At 53.5% G+C, this 17,164-nt stretch overlaps 1 protein-coding gene across 1 annotated transcript in view; it reads left to right on the plus strand.

The window, feature by feature from the left end:
* The window catches only part of TJP3 (tight junction protein 3), a 58,965-nt gene that overhangs the window by 17,526 nt on the left and 24,275 nt on the right, over positions 1-17,164 (plus strand). Inside the window, exons 2-8 of the mRNA XM_010367277.2 lie at positions 9,106-9,162; positions 9,286-9,395; positions 11,436-11,538; positions 11,759-12,116; positions 13,335-13,438; positions 16,332-16,491; positions 16,900-17,008. Coding sequence (XP_010365579.1) covers positions 9,115-9,162; positions 9,286-9,395; positions 11,436-11,538; positions 11,759-12,116; positions 13,335-13,438; positions 16,332-16,491; positions 16,900-17,008 — 992 coding nt within the window. The 5' untranslated portion in view covers positions 9,106-9,114. The remainder of the gene's footprint in view (positions 1-9,105; positions 9,163-9,285; positions 9,396-11,435; positions 11,539-11,758; positions 12,117-13,334; positions 13,439-16,331; positions 16,492-16,899; positions 17,009-17,164) is intronic.

Genomic DNA, 17,164 nt, shown 5'->3' on the forward strand with positions numbered 1-17,164 from the left:
CGGCCTGGAGTTTCCGCCTCAGGACCTGGCTCCTGTGATGGGAGGAGGGAGAGAAACCTCCGCGGCGTCCAGGGGGCGTGTCTGGGCAGGGGCGGGGCTGGCCAGGGACCTGGAGGAGGAAGAGGGGGCAGGTGCAGCCGGGAGCTGCGGAGCTGGAGGGAGGAGGACGAGAGCCGCCAGGCCTCAGCGGCTGTGACCCTCCCCAGCCTCCTTCCCCACCCCAGGGTGAGGGCCGATTGACTGTTTCCAGGCCCCCCCTCGGGTAGGGGGGCTGGAGAGCCCCCAGGTGGACCATGGCGGTGAGATTCCAGGCGAGTAACCCTCCGAGGGCAGCGGGGGGAGGGGTTCAGGCTGGGGTGGTGGGGGGAAGCAGGGTTTGGGAGTCGGACCCAGGACAGCAGAACACCTTCTACCTACATAACAGGCAGGGAAACTGAGTCCCAGAGGGATGAAGTGGCTAGCTGGAGGTTGCACTTCGAGATGCTTCCGCGCCCCCCATCCCTGCCTCCAAAGACCATCTCTACTGGAGCCTCCTCTGCCCCAGGACCGGCCTCCTTTAATCCCACAGAGCTGGGTTCAAATCCCGAATTTTCTGTCCACTATGCTGTGTGTAACGTGGGGCCAGTGAGTGAACCCTCTCTTTACCTCATCTGATAAATGGGTGATCAGCATTTTAAACAGGGAAAATGTGTTTGAAGAGCTTGGCGCATCGTAGGTGGGCTGGAAAGATGTTCATCCGCCTTTGCTGGGGGTGTGCAGCCAGCTGAGCTTGGGCGCCCATGGTGGCACGGTGGGCAGTGACTTCATTTGTGGGCTGGGGTGGCGTTGGTGAACATTCACCTCTTACAAGGCTGCAGGAGGGAGCACCAGCATTTATTGGGTGCCTACTGTGTACAGAGCCGTTAACAGGCATTACCAGGCAGAGGCAGGGGTGGGGTGAGCAAACCGGCTGGGGTGCGCCGTGGTAGGGGCAGGGTGGAGGGGCGATCCTTGTCTCCAGAGGGATTTCACCCTCCAGGCATGGAGCCTGGACTGGCTCCTTCACACCCACCAGCCAGGGTAGACTGGGGTTGCAGCGGTATGTGGCCAGACCCAGGCCATTTGGCCCCAAGCTTCAGGACCCGGCATTTCTGGTTTCCACTGACTTCTTCCTGGCCTCCAGGTACAGCTCTCAGAATCCCCTCCCCAATCGGTGTATTTGTTGGCTGAAACCTCCCCCTCTGCCATTGTTCCTGGAAGTGTAGTGGGGAGGGGGAGAAGGGACGGTGGCCTGGGAGCCCCGTGCCCCGGGGACGTGTGACTTGGTACCAGCCGTCCCCTCTGGGCGGGCCTCTTGTTCAGCGTTTGTGTCCAGCCCTGGGCGAGGGGCGGGGACAAAGACCCAAGCCCCACCCTCTCAGAGGTCACCTGGACAGGGGCAGGGCCGGGAACTGAGGACGCACCTGTTGAGCACCTGCCACAATGTGTTTTATTCAACCATTCACTCGTTCCTCAAACTCTTCCCTAAGGGGGCCTGGTCTTATGGGGTCCCAGGGGCCCATCCCTGCCCATCGGGAGCCCTCAGACTGAGGGGGAAGGTGTGGGGTGGATAAATGCACTCTGATATTCCACACCCCAGTCATCACAGTTGGGCCAGACGGAAGGATGTATGATATGCGTACAGAGGAAGAGATTGGGGCTGTGAAGGATGAATAGGAGTTTGCCAGGGAGTCCAGCACCAGCACCCAAGGCCTGGAAAGGAGGCTGATGACCGATCACCTGGGCCTTAAGTAACCAGAGAGACAGACATGCCTCCTTTCACAGATGAAGAGAAAAGACCACAACCGTACCAACTGATGGTTAAAGGGAATAAAGATGAGTTTTAGATGCCTTGAATAAAAAATCATAAAACAGGCCGGACGTGGTGGCTCACGCCTGTCATCCCAGCACTTTGGGAGGCCGAGGCGGGCAGATCACCTGAGGTCAGGAGTTTGAGACCAGTCTGACCAACATGGTGAAACCCCGTCTCTACTAAAAGTACATAAATTAGCCGGGCATGGTGGTGGGTGCCTGTAATTCTAGCTACTTGGGAGGCTGAGGCACGAGAATTGCTGGAAACCGGGAGGTGGAGGTTGCAGTGAGCCGAGATCGCACCATTGTACTCCAACCTGGGTGACAGAGTGACACTCTGTCTCAAAATAATAATAATAATAATATAATAAAACAGGCAGGAGTGATTGGGGATCAGAGAAGACTGGTTAGTTAGGTGGTCAGGGAGGACTTCCTGAGGAAGTGGCATTTGAGCCTAGACCTCAGTGGCTGGGGCCAGCCAGGCAGGAATCCCATGAAACATGTCCCAGATTCAGGGGACAGACGGGGTAAAGGTTTGGAGGTGAACTAAGATGAGGTGGGCTGTGAGGTTAGGCTTAATCCCTCGGGCACTGCAGAGCTCTGGAGGGTTTAGACAAAGCTTCTGGTTTCCGTGGAGACGAACCCGCACAAGCTGGGACAAGCCTGGACCACCTGGACTCCCTCGTCCCTCTCCCCCTCTGGGGCCCTGATTCCCTGGGACTGTCTCTCTCTCTTCTTCTTTTTTTTTTTTTTTTTTTTGAGACAGAATCTCACTCTTTTTTTTTTTTTTTTGAGACGGAGTCTCGCTCTGTCGCCCGGGCTGGAGTGCAGTGGCCGGATCTCAGCTCACTGCAAGCTCCGCCTCCCGGGTTTACGCCATTCTCCTGCCTCAGCCTCCGGAGTAGCTGGGACTACAGGCGTCCGCCACCTCGCCCGGCTAGTTTTTTTTTTTTTTTTTTTTTTTTTTTTTTTTGCATTTTTAGTAGAGATGGGGTTTCACCGTGTTAGCCAGGATGGTCTCGATCTCCTGACCTCGTGATCCGCCAGCATCGGCCTCCCAAAGTGCTGGGATTACAGGCTTGAGCCACCGCGCCCGGCCTTTTTTTTTTTTTTTAAGAAGGAGTCTCACTTTGTCGCCCAGGCTGGGGTGCAGTGGCACAATCTCGGCTCACTGCAAGCTCCACCTCCCGGGTTTATGCCATTCTCCTGCCTCAGCCTCCTGAGGAGCTGGGACCACAGGTGCCCGCCACCACGCCCGGCTAATTTTTCTATTTTTTTGTAGAGATGAGGGTCTCACTATGTTGCTCAGGTTGGTCTCGAACTCCTGGGCTCAAGCAATCCTGTTGCCTCGGTCTCACAAAGTGCTGGGATTATAGGCAGAAGCCACTGTGCCTGGCCCTGGGGCCATTTAATGACACAAAGTATAACATCAAAGTAGATTAAGAAAAACAAAAAAGATGCAGCTTTGAAAACTAAGCTCAGAAGAAAAAGAGTAAATAATCAGAAAGCCACTATGGCCTGGTGGTTAAGAGCAAGACTGAGGCTGGGTGCAGTGGCTCACACCTCTAATTCTAACACTTTGGAAGCCTGAGGAGGGAGGATCGCTCGGGCCCAGGAATTTGAGACCAGCTTGGTCAACGTAGCAAAAACCCCGTCTCTACAAAAAAAAAATATATATATATATGCCGGGTATGGTGGTGCATGCCTGTGGTCCCAGCTTCTCGGGAGGCTGAAGCAGGAGGATCCCTTGAGCCTGGGAGTTCAAGGCTGCAGTGAGCTGTAATTGAGCCACTCCAGCCTGGGCAACAGTGAAACCCCGTATCAAAAACCAACCAACCAACCAACCAATCAACCAACCAACCAACCAACCAACCAACCAAAAAGAGCCAGAGAACAGGGCAGGCTGGCAAAGTTCACCACTGTGCTGTGTGACCTCAGGCAAGTTACTGAACCTCTCTGGGCCCCTTTTAATCTCACTGCTAAAGTAGGAATAGTAACCATGCCACTTCCTAAGGTCACTCTGAGGATGAAATGAATAGGCCCACATCAAGCGCCCGCTCGCAGCCGGCATGGACGAGGAGAGCTTTGGGAGGCCGAGGCAGGAGGATCACCTGAGGTCAGGAGTTCAAGACAGCCTGGCCAACATGGTGAAATCCTGTCTCTACTAACAGTACAAGCATTAGCTGGCTGTGGTTGTGGGTGCCTATAATCCCAGCTATTCAGGAGGCTGAGTCAGGAGAATCGCATGAACCCAGGAGGTGGAGGTTGCAGTGAGCTGAGACTATGCCATTGCACTCCAACTTGGGCGACAAGAGCAAAAAACTCCTTCTCAAAACAAACAAACAAGCCGGGCGCGGTGGCTCAAGCCTGTAATCCCAGCACTTTGGGAGGCCGAGACGGGCGGATCACGAGGTCAGGAGATCGAGACCATCCTGGCTAACACGGTGAAACCCTGTCTCTACTAAAAAATACAAAAACTAGCCGGGCGAGGTGGCGGGCGCCTGTAGTCCCAGCTACTCGGAGGCTGAGGCAGGAGAATGGCGTAAACCCAGGAAGTGGAGCTAGCAGTGAGCTGAGATCCGGCCACTGCACTCCAGCCCAGGCGACAGAGCAAGAGTCCGTCTCAAAAAAAAAAAAAAAAACAAAAACCAACAAACAAAAACTATGCAAAGGAGAAAGTCATTATTTGGCCGCCACCTCCCCAAGCCTCCTTCTCCTTGTCATCCATTGAATCTGTACCCTTCTCTCAAACCACATCCCTGGAAGACAGGGCAGTGGTGCCATTTCACAGATGGGGAGACTGAGGCCGGGAGAGGACCCGCCATAGCTAGCACGGGTGGGCGGACATGGGATTTGAGTCCGGTTCTGAGTGCTGTCCTGCCTCCCTGGGAACTGCAGAGCCCTGCCCTCTGCTCTGTTTCTCTCCCCTCCACCCCGCTTCCCACTCCTGGAGATCAGGAATGCTGGCCTCCCTGGAGACGCTGGAGCTTATAAGAAAATGGGGGGTGCCTGGGCAGAGGGAATCATACACCCGCTGTGCCAAGCCTGGAAAACCGTCCTGGGGAGGAGGAGGAGTTACTTCTACAAACTCCCTCCCCCATCCCTCCACCAGTCCCCTACCTGGGGAGCACGGCATGGTCTGTGCTGGCAGGAGGGAAGGGGGGGTGGAGGCGTGGCCAGGTGACCTTGCACCTGAGTCTGGTGTTCTCATCTATGCCATGGACATGAAAATAACAGAAGCTCATGCCTGTAATCCTAGCACTTTGGGAGGCCGAGGTGGGCGGATCACCTGAGGTCTGGAGTTCAAGATCAGCCTGGTCAACGTGGTGAGACCCCCCGTCTCTACTAAAAATACAAAAACTAGCCGGGCGAGGTGGCGGGCGCCTGTAGTCCCAGCTACTCGGGAGGCTGAGGCAGGAGAATGGCGTGAACCCGGGAGGCGGAGCTTGCAGTGAGCTGAGATCCGGCCACTGCACTCCAGCCTGGGCGACAGAGCGAGACTCCGTCTCAAAAACAAAACAAAACAAAACAAAAACCTCAGACAGCTGGGAGCGGTGGCTCATGCCTGTAATCCCAGCACTTTGGGAGGCCAAGGGGGGCAGATCACGAGGTCAGAAGTTTGAGACCAGCCTGGCCAACATGGTGAAACCCCGTCTCCACTAAAAATACAAAAATTAGCCAGGCATGGTAGTGCACCTGTAATCCCAGCTACTCAGGAGGCTGAGGCAGGAGAATCGCTTGAAGCTAGGAGACGGAGGTTGCAATGAGCCGAGATCGCACCACTGCACTCCAGCCTGGGCAACAGAGCTTTTTTTTTTTTTTACCAAACTAGGAAAGCCCAGGTGGGAGGATCATTTGAGCCCAGGAGTTCAAGAACAGTCTGGGCAACATAGCAAGACCCTGTCTCTACAAAAATAAAGGTTAAAAAATTAGCTGGGCATGATGGATGCACCTGTAGTCCCAGTTACTCAGGAGGCTGGGGCAGGAGGATTGCTTGAAGCCAGGGTTCGAGGCTGCAGTGGGCCATAATGGCTCACATTTGTAATCCCAGCACTTTGGGAGGCCGAGGCTGGAGAATCACTTGAGCCTAAGAGTTTGAGACCAGCCTTGGCAACATAGAGAGACTCCATCTCTACACACAATAAAAAAAATTAGCCGGGCATCGTGGTGTGCGCCTGTGGTCCCGGCTACTTAGGAGGCAGAGGTGGGAGGATCACTTGAGCCTGGGAGTCCGAGGCTGCAGTGAGCCGTGATCACACCACTGCACTCCAGCCTGGGTGACAGAGCGAGACCTTTTCTAAAAATAAAAGAAAGTGTGGGATCTGTAACATGGGGATAATTGAATGCATCTTTGATGAATGTATTACATGAGATAGTACATGTAAGGCCAGATGCGGTGGCTCAGGCCTGTAATCCCAGTACTTTGGGAGGCCGAGGTGGACAGATCATGAGGTCAAGAGTTTGAGACCAGCCTGGCCAACATAGTGAAACCCTATCTCTACTAAAAATACAAAAAAATTAGCTGGACGTGGTGGCGCATGCCTGTAGTCCCAGATACTCGGGAGGCTGAGGCTAGAGAATCACTTGAACCTGGGAGGCGGAGGTCGCGGGGAGCCGAGATCACACCATTGCACTGCAGCCTGGGCAACAAGAGCGAAACTCTGTCTCAAAAAAACAACAACAAAAAAGATAGTACATGTAAAGCACCTGGCACAAAGGAAGTGCTTCATTAATTCACTCACTCACTCGCTCATTCATTCAGCAAATCCTCCTTGAATCCCTGCTGCAACTCAGGCCCTGTTCTACGCAGGGAATTGAGGGCTCAGTTGTGGACGAAGACAAAAATCTCTGCCCTCTAGAGCTGATATTCTAGATGGTGGGGATGGATAGTGAATAGACTCTAAAAATCTAGAGAATGTCCAAGGGTTGCAAATTCCTTTTTTAATTTTTTTCTTTTCTTTTTTGAGACGGAGCCTTGCTCTGTCCTCCAGGCAGGAGTATAACAGCGTGATCTCGGCTCACTGCAGCCTCCACCTCCCAGGTTAAGCCATTCTCCTGCCTCAGCCTCCCAAGTAGCTGGGGCTACAGGCACCCGCCACCATGCTTTACTCATTTTTTTTTTTTGTATTTTTAGTAGAGACAGGATTTCGCCATGTTGGCCAGGTTGATTTTGAACTCCTGACCTCAGGTGATCTGCCTGCCTCGGCCTCCCAAAGTGGTGTTGGGATTACAGGCATGAGCCACCACATCCAGCCTGCCTTTTTTTTTGAGATGGAGTCTTGCCCTGTCGCCCAGGCTGGAGTGCAGGGTGCAATCTTGGCTCACTGCAACCTCTGCCTCCCCGGTTCAAGCAATTCTCCTGTCTCAGCCTCCCAAGTAGCTGGGATTACAAGTGTGCACCACCACACCCAGCTAATTTTTGTATTTTTAGTAAAGATGGGGTTTCACCATGTTGCCCAGGCTGGTCTCAAACTCCTGACCTCAGGTGATCCACCTGCCTTGGCCCCCAGAGTGCTAGGATTACAGGTGTGAGGCATGGTGCCTGGCCGGGTTGAAAATTCTATGGAGGAAGATATACCAAGGAGAGAGGGAAAAGGTGGTCTGTTGTCATCAGGAGGGGGTTACAGTTCTAAACGGGGTGGTCAGCGGTGACTTCATCAAGGGGGTCACGTTTGAGTTAAGTCCTTGAAGGAGGGTGAGGGATATGGGGAAGGCGCTCCGTGCAGGGGGCACGGCTGGTGCAAAGGCCCTGAGGCAGGACTGCGCCTGGCGTGTTGGTGTTGGGGGGACAGTGAGGAGGCCCGAGTGGCTGGAACAGAGTGAGCTCCCTCTACCCTGCAGGCCTGGCTCGATCCTCTCCAGGGAACTGAGCCAGACCTTCCAGAGGGAGAGGGACCAAGAACTTGCTTTCTCTCTGCACCTGCTACTGTTCAGTTCACTTCAACCAGGTCTCTCCCCCTTGGCACTGCTGACATTCACAGCCGGATTGTTCTCCGGGGTGGGGCCGTCCTGGGCACTGCAGGGTGCTGAGCAGCGTCCCTGGCCTCCACCCACTCCATATCAGGAGCTCCCCTAAGTCATGACAACCACATGTGTCCCCAGACATCGCCCAGTGTCCCCAGGGGGAAGCAGAATTGCCCCTGTTTGAGAGCCACTGACTTAGACCCATTTTGCAGATGAAAAACTGAGTACGGGCCAGGCGCCGTGGCTCACGCCTATAATCCCAGCATTTTGAGAGGCCGAGGTGGGTGGATCAGTTGAGGTCAGGAGTTTGAGACCAGCCTGGCCAACATGGTGAACCCCGTCTCTACTAAAAATAGAAAAATTAGCCGAGCATGGTGACGGGCACCTGTAATCCCAGCTACTCAGGAGGCTGAGGCAGGAGATTCACTTGAACTTGGGAGGCGGAGACTGTAGTGAGCAGAGATCGTGCCACTGCAACCCAGCCTGGGCAACAGAGTGAGACTCTGCCTCAAAAAAAAAAACAAAACAAGGCCGGGCACAGTGGGTCACGCCTGTAATCTCAGCACTTTGGGAGGCCGAGGTGGGTGGATCACTTGAGGCCAGGGAGTTAAAGACCAGTCTGGCCAATGTGGTAAAACCCCATCTCTATTAAAAATACAAAAATTGGGCTGGGCACGGTGGCTCAAGCCTGTAATCCCAGCACTTTGGGAGGCCGAGGCGGGCGGATCACGAGGTCAGGAGATCGAGACCATCCTGGCTAACATGGTGAAACCCCGTCTCTACTAAAAAATACAAAAAGCTAGCCGGGTGAGGTGGCGGGTGCCTGTAGTCCCAGCTACTCGGGAGACTGAGGCAGGAGAATGGCATAAACCCAGGAGGCGGAGCTTGCAGTGAGCTGAGATCCGGCCACTGCACTCCAGCCCAGGTGACACAGCGAGACTCCATCTCAAAAAAAAAAAAAAAAAAATACAAAAATTAGCCGGGCGTGGTGGTGCACCCCTGTAATCCCAGCTACTTGGGAGGCTGAGGCAGGAGAATCGCTTGAACCCGGGAGGTGGAGCTTGCAATGAGCTGAGATTGTGCCACTGCACTCCAGCTTGGGTGACAGAGCAAGACTCCGTCTCAAGAAACAAAACAAAACAAAAAACAAACAAACAAAAAAACCTGAGGCCCTGAGAGAGGTAGTAACTTGTCACAGGCTCCAACCACAGGCCTGTCAGAGCTGGACTCCCCACCCTGGGCTGGGGACCCCCAAGTGCTCAGATGAGCCTGTGTGGCCTCACACCTGTCTTCCCCGTTTCCCTTGACCAGGTGGCCGACATGGAGGAGCTGACCATCTGGGAACAGCACACGGCCACGCTGTCCAAGGTAAGGCCTCCCTCGCCCTGTCTGGGTGCCAGGGGGCATGGCGGCTTAGGCCCAGCTCAGTAGAGGGGAGATGCTTTACCCTGCGGGAAACAGCAGCTCTTCCTCCCCCTCATCCTCTCTCAGGACCCTCGCCGCGGCTTTGGCATTGCGATCTCTGGAGGCCGAGACCGGCCCAGTGGATCTGTGGTTGTGTCTGACGTGGTACCCGGAGGGCCGGCGGAGGGCAGACTACAGTGAGTATCCAGGCAGCTGGGTTCTGGCAGGGGGAGGGCACGTCGAGAGGAGAAACCAGGCTGGGTACGGTGGCTCACGCCTGTCATCCCAGCACTTTGGGAGGCTGAGGTGGGTGGATCACCTGAGGTCAGGAGTTTGACACCAGCCTGGCCAACATGGTGAAACCCCATCTCTACTAAATTACAAAAATCAGCCGGATATGGTGGCGCACACCTGTAATCCCAGTTACTCGGGAGGCTGAGCTGGGAGAATCACTTGAACCTGGGAGGTGGAGGTTGCAGTGAGCCGAGATCACGCCACTGCACACCAGCCTGGGCAACAGAGCGAGACTGTGTCTCAAAAAAAGAATAAAAAAGAAAGAAAGAAAGGCGGGCCGGGTGCAGAGGCTCTCGCCTGTAATCCCAGCACTTCGGGAGGCCGTGGCGGTTGGATCATGAGGTCAAGAGTTCAAGACCAACCTGGCCAAGATGGTGAAACCCCCATCTCTACTAAAAATACAAAAAATTAGCTGGATGTGGTGGCACGCACCTGTAATCCCAGCTACTCCAGAGGACTGAGGCAGAGAATTGCTTAAACCTGAATGGACGGAGGTTGCAGTGAGCTGAGGTCATGCCACTGCACTCTAGCCTGGGTGACAGAGCGAGACTCCGTCAAAAAAAAAAGCAAGCAAGGTGAAACCTTTGTAAGTCAAAGCAAGGAGACTGGAAAGTGCCTGGCACCTTCTCGCTCTGTCAACACAGGGCTTGGAGTTGGCAGTAGGACAGCGTCAGAGACTTGAGCCTCACTTCCCTAAGGTACTTCCGGATTCCTCACGGCAGTTCCTGGGGTCATAGTGGCCCCAGGGTCCTTTTGGAACATAAAGTCCCGGAAACCATCTTTTTTTTTTTGGCAGGAGGGAAGGAGACCCAGTGTCCTGAGTCTTTAAGGGTTTGAAGCGCCGGGCGCGGTGGCTCACGCCTGTAATCCCAGCTCTCAGGGAGGCAGAGGCGGGAGGATAGCTTGAGCCCAGGAGTTCGAGACCTGCCTGGGTAATACAGCGAGACCCCGTTCTCCACAAAAAGGAAAAAAAAAAAAAAAGGGTTTGAAGCTTCTTGGAATTATGTTGATAAAATGGTTCTGGGCCCCAAGTGGCTGACAGGTGATATGGCTCAGCCCAGCCCAGAATTAGGGACCACCAGGTTCAGAGAGAAAGAGCTAGAGAGAAAATATGAAATACAGACAGGGAGAGAGGGAAAGAAAAGCAGCAAGTGGAGATTTGTGGTAGAGGAAGCGAGGAGCAAGAAGATGCTAGGTGTAGTTATAGCTTCCAGGCCGGGTGCGGTGGCTCAGGCCTGTAATCCCAGCACTATGGGAGGCCGAGGCGGGTGGATCACAAGGTCAGGAGATCGAGACTATCCTGGTTAACATGGTGAAACCCTATCTCTACTAAAAAATACAAAAAATTAGCCGGGCGTGGTGGCAGGCGCCTGTAGTCCCAGCTTCTTGGGAAGCTGAGGCAGGAGAATGGCGTGAACCTGGGAACCAGAGCTTGCAGTGAACCGAGATTGCACCACAGCACTCCAGTCTGGGCGACAGAGCAAGACTCTGTCTCAAAAAAATAAAACTAAAAATAAAATAAAATAAATAAAAAATACAAAACTTAGCTGGGAGTGGTGGCGGGCACCTGTAGTCCCAGCTACTAGGGAGGCTGAGGCAGGAGGATCGTTTGAAATGAGGAGGTGGAGGTTGCAGTGAATTGAGATCGTGCTACTGCAATCCAGCCTGGGCAACAGAGTGAGACCCTGTCTCAAAAAAAAAATATATATATATATATTGCTTCCAGTCTATGATTATAGTAGGTTCTAAAATTGGCCCCATTTTACAGATGAGAAAACGGAGGCCCAGAAGGATGAATGTCTTTGTGAGCCTAGGGACACCAACGAATTAGAACCAGGCCTTGTAGACCTGGAGGTTCCAGGGACACCCCTTACTCAGGGAGGGCTTGTTACGAGGGTCTCCCCTGCAAAGCCTCCTCCATAAGACCCGCCCACCTCTCTCAGGACAGGCGACCACATCGTCATGGTGAACGGGGTCTCCATGGAGAATGCCACCTCCACGTCTGTCATTCAGATACTCAAGACCTGCGTCAAGATAGCCAACATTGTGAGTAGGCAGCCCCTGGCACGGCCGGCGCCTCTGATCCCAGCCTGGCTCCTGCCGCTGTAGAGGTTGTAAGCTTCAGAGAGCAACGAGTCATCTCATCTTACACTTTGGACATTAAGGCCCAGAGAGAGACTGGTGTCCTCCAGGGTCACCTGGGGGCTGAGCAGAGCCTTCCCCAGCCCTTCCTGTAGCTGACCCCTCCTGTCCCTTCCTCTAACAGACAGTGAAACGTCCCCGGAGGATCCAGCTGCCCACCACCACCACCAAGGCCAGCCCCTCCGGCCCAGGGCGCCAGGACTCGGACGAGGACGATGGGCCACACCGGGTGGAGGAGGTGGACCAGGGCCAGGGCTATGATGGTGACTCATCCAGTGGCTCCGGCCCCTCCTGGGACGAGCGCTCCCGCCGGCAGAGGCCTGGTCGCCGGGGCCGGGCCAGCAGCCATGGGCGTAGGAGCCCGGGTGGTGACTCTGAGGCCAACGGGCTGGCCCTGGTGTCTGGCTTTAAGCGGCTGCCGCGGCAGGACGTGCAGATGAAGCCAGTGAAGTCGGTTCTGGTAAAGAGGAGAGACAGCGAAGGTGAGGCGGGAGGTCAGGCGCGATCAGAACTGGACACAGGGCACCATGGTTGGGTGGGTGACGGTTTCAAGCCCTCCTCCTGCCTCAGCCTTCCTAGTGACTGGGACTACAGGCACTCGCCACCATGCCTGGCTAATTTTTGTATTTTTAGAAGAGACAGGGTTTTACCATGTTGGCCAGGTTGGTTTCGAACTCCTGACCTCAGGTGATCCCCTGCTTTGGCCTCCCATAGTGCTGGTATTGCAGGCGTGAGCCACCGTGCCCGGCCTGGAGGCTACAACTACACCTGGCATCTTCTCGCTCCTCACTCCCCCCACCACAAATCCCCACTTTTCCCCTTTTCTGTCCCTTTCTCCCTGTCTGTATTTCATATATTCTGTCTAGCTCTTTCTCTCTGAACCCGGTGGTCCCTAATTCTGGGCTGGGTTAAGCCATATCACCTGTCAGCCACTTGAGGCCCAGAACCATTTTATCAACATGTCCCCTCCCTGATCCCCGGAACGTCTGCTTAGGCCACCTCACTTAGCAAAAGGGACTCAGCATGTGGGATGGAGTGAAGGACCCTGAGCTCAGAGGTGATCCTGGATGATCTGGGGGGCCCAATAGCACCACCGGGTCCTTTTAAGAAGAGGCCTGGCTGAGTGTGGTGGCTGATCCCTGTAATCCTAGCACTGGGAGGCCAAGGCAGGCAGATCACTTGAGGCCAGGAGTTTGAGACCAGCCTGACCAATATGGTGGAACCCTGTTTCTACTAAAAATACAAAAATTAGCCAGGCGTGGTGGCATGCACCTGTAATCTCAGCTACCTGGGAGGCTGAGGAATGAGAATTGCGAACCCAGGAGGCGGAGGTTGCAGTGAGCCGAGATTTCGCCACTGCACTCCAGCCCAGCTGATAAAAGTGAGACTCATTCTCGAAAAAAATTTAAAAATAAAAAATAAAAATTGAAACAATTATGATGTCATGAGCAATATAATACCCTTAGCCTGGGCATGGCAACATCACGAGCGGCAGGTGACCTGGTGCCCCCACCCTATGGAGATGTCATTGACACTTTCAGATCTCAGATCCCACAGGCGACATCACTGTTCTCATTATGATGCCATCAAAGTGTTAGGAAGAGAGGGCCCACAGCTGGACTCTGTCCTTGCAGCAGGAGAATGCCCCCAGGCACCCGTCTCCAGAGTCCTGCCTCAGTTTCCCTCCTCCCCCCTTACAGAGTTTGGTGTCAAACTGGGCAGTCAGATCTTCATCAAGCACATTACAGATTCGGGCCTGGCTGCCCGGCACCGTGGGCTGCATGAAGGAGATCTCATCCTACAGGTGAGGCCGGGCTTCTTGTCCTAAGGGCAGGGAGACCAAGGCAGGGTGGGGACGGGCAGTGCCACTGAGTCATACAGCAACGACAGCAGAGCTGGGTCCCAAACCATTTACCTTCAGTGTTGTTGCTTGTATCTCAAAGGTTGCAGATGGCCAGGCATAAAATCACCTTTCTCGGCCGAGCGCGGTGGCTCATGCCTGTAATCCCAGCACTTTGGGAGGCCAAGGCAGGCGGATCATGAGGTCAGAAGATGGAGATCATCCTGGCTAACATGGGGGTCAGGAGATCCAGATCATCCTGGCTAACACGGTGAAACCCCGTCTCTACTAAAAAAATACAAAAAAATTAGCCGGGCCCAGTGGCGGGCACCTGTAGTCTCAGCTACTTGGGAGGCTGAGCGCCACTGCACTCCAGCCTGGGTGACAGAGCGAGACTCCATCTCAAAAAACAAAAAACAACAACAAAAAAACACCTTTCTCTCTAGCTACTGCTAATCCATGGCCAAATGTCGGTTTCTAGTATCCCCATGGGGTTGTCTGTTTCTAATACCCTGTAGCTTTGATGTGCATCAGAGAATCATGTGGGCAGCTGACTCCTGGACCTACCCTAGGTGGCTGGATACTAATGACCCAGTCACCATGTTTAGGGGAGCCGCCCTGCCCTAAAGGATGGTTTCTTTCTGGATTCTTCCCCTGAAAATCTGTTTCTAGTGACTCCTGGTGTTTGATTTCCAAACTGCTTTCAGCTGGTTATTTCCAGTGTCTTTAAAAAGTTATCTGTTTCTTTTCTATTTTATTTTGAGACAGAGTCTTGCTCTGTCACCCAGGCTGGAGTACAGTGGCGCAATTTCGGCTCACTGCAACCTCCACCTCCCAGGTTCAAGGGATTCTCCTGCCTTAGCCTCCCGAGTAGCTGGGACTACAGGTGCACAACACCACACCTGGCTAATGTTTGTATTTTTAGTAAACACGGGGTTTCACCATGTTGGCCAGGCTGGTCTCGAACTCCTGACCTCAGGCGATCCACCCATCTCGGCCTCCCAAGGTGTTGGGATTACAGGTGTGAGCCACGGCATCTGGCTAAGTTATCTGTTTCTAGTGACCTGAGCAACTGTGTTTCTAGTGTACTGCAGCAGATACCAGAAATAGATAACTTGGTGGGGGTATTAGAAATTTACAATCCCAGAGCCAGGCCTGGTGGCTCACGCCTATAATCCCAGCACTTTGGGAGGCCGAGGCAGGAGGATCGCTTGAGCCCAGGAATTCAAGACGAGCCTGGACAACAGAGTGAGACCCCATCTCTACAAAAAAGAAAATTAGTGGTGCCACACACCTGTGGTCCCAGATACTTGGCGGCTGAGGTGGGAGGATCACTTGAGCCTGGGAAGTTAAGGCTACAGTGATCTTGAGCTATGATGATGCCACTGTACTCCAGCCTGGGCAACAGAGAGAGACCCTGTCTCAAGAATAAATAAATAAATAAATAAATAAGTAAATAAATAAAACCTGGGCAACATAGCAAGATGGCCATCTCTATTAAAAAAAAAAAAAAGAGGCCGGGCGCGGTGGCTCAAGCTTGTAATCCCAGCACTTTGGGAGGCCAAGACGGGCGGATCACGAGGTCAGGAGATCGAAACCATCCTGGCTAACACGGTGAAACCCCGTCTCTACTAAAAAATACAAAAAACTAGCCGGGCGAGGTGGCGGGCGCCTGTAGTCCCAGCTATTCGGGAGGCTGAGGTGGGAGAATGGCGTGAACCCGGGAGGCGGAGCTTGCAGTGAGCGGAGATGGCACCACTGCACTCCAGCCCGAGAGACAGAGCGAGACTCCGTCTCCAAAAAAAAAAAAAAAAAAAAAAAAGGTAAAAAAAAGACAAAACAAAACTAGAAGAAACCGACAATCCCCAGGGCTACTGAAAATAAACCTCCCAAGGGAAAATGTTAGAAGTGGGTTTTTGGGGCTACCTGAGATGACATTAAGTTCTTTCTTTCTTTTTTTTGAGACGGAGTTTTGCTCTTGTTGCCTGGCTGGAGTGCACTGGCGCGATCTCGGCCGGCCTCCCAAAATGCTGGGATTACAGGCATGAGCCACCGTACCCGGCTGACATGAAGTTCTTTCTAGGAATTGTGTGTTTCTAATCTACCTCCAGATGACTTTTTCTTTCTTTCTTTTTTTTTTTTTTTTTTTTTGATATGGAGTGTTACTCTGTCACCCAGGCTGGAGTGCAGTGGTGGGATCTTGGCTCACTGCAACCTCTGCCTCCCGGGTTAAAGTGATTCTCCTGTCTCAGTCTCCTAAGTAGCTGGGACCACAGGCGACCACCACCACGCCCTGCTAATTTTTGTATTTTTAGTAGAGACGGGGTTTCACCATGTTGGCCAGGCTGGTCTCGAACTCCTGACCTCAAGTGATCCATCTGCTTCTGCCTCCCAAAGTGCTGGGATGACAGGCGTGAGCCACCACACCCAGCCCTAGATGTCTGTTTCTAGTTATGTCCCAGAAGATTGTGTATTTCTAGTATCTTTTAAGTATCTGATACTCCTTCTCCTCCAATCAGAGTTGTTTATAATGTCACCCTCACATCTGTTCCTAGTATCCCCTGAGAAATTTCCACTTTTGGTAAGAAAGGAGAGTCAACCTGTTTCTCATTTTCTCCAGTGTCTCCCGCCCCTGGATGCTCTAAGGAACATTTTCTGTTTCTAGAATTCGGTGCTCAGTTCTTGGTGTGGTCTCCACTCACAGCAGGAATCCAGTTCTAAGGTTTTCCTTAGGGTGTGTCTGTTTTCAGCAACCCCTGGGGGAATTGTCTGTTTCTAGTTCCCCCACCAAACTGTTTCTACTGTCTCCCATCTCTCATTAACTCACTTCCTCTCTTTCATTCCTGGTCCCTTTCAGATCAACGGGGTGTCCAGCCAGAACCTGTCACTGAGTGACACCCGGCGACTGATTGAGAAGTCCGAAGGGAAGCTAAGCCTGCTGGTGCTGAGAGATCGCAGGCAGTTCCTGGTGAACATTCCGCCTGCCGTCAGTGACAGTGACAGCTCGCCGTTGGAGGGTGAGGACGCAGAGGGTAGGCCCTGGGAGGGGGTTGAATGGACAGCAGAGAAGGCAGGAAGCCCCAGGCAGGGCCAAGGAGGAACCAGTGAGCCTGGTCCCTAGAGGCTCAGAGAGTGACAGGAACTTGCCAAAGGCCACACAGAAAGTCAGGAGTACAGGGGGTTGATCTTGGCTCACTGCAACCTCCGCCTCCTGGGTTCAAGTGATTCTCATGCCTCAGCCTCCTGAGTAGCTGGGATTATAGGCGTGAGCCACCGTGCCCACCTCCAGAGCTGAATATTCTAACTGAGCTTCTGACTTTGGTCTAGGGCCCTTTGTTTAGAGGGGTCTTGATATGCCCCTCTGTAAAATGGGTCCAATCCAGAAGGTGTGACTATGGCTGATGAGATGTCCTCGCCCCCTGCAGACATCTCAGACCTCACCTCAGAGCTCTCGCAGGCACCACCATCCCACATCCCGCCACCACCCCGGCACGCTCAGCGGAGCCCCAAGGCCAGCCAGACCGACTCTCCCGTGTAAGTATCACCTGTCAGAATAGTCAGTGGGAGGGAGAGGGGAATGCGGGCGTAGCTTTCCAACTGGGGGTAACCTTGAGGATGTAGTCCTGTATTTCTAGCACGTGCCTCAAAATACCTCCAGCCTCTACCCATTACCCAGTTCCAAAGCCGTGT

Source organism: Rhinopithecus roxellana, chromosome 8, assembly GCF_007565055.1.
Source record: "Rhinopithecus roxellana isolate Shanxi Qingling chromosome 8, ASM756505v1, whole genome shotgun sequence".
NCBI classification, from domain to species: domain Eukaryota; kingdom Metazoa; phylum Chordata; class Mammalia; order Primates; family Cercopithecidae; genus Rhinopithecus; species Rhinopithecus roxellana.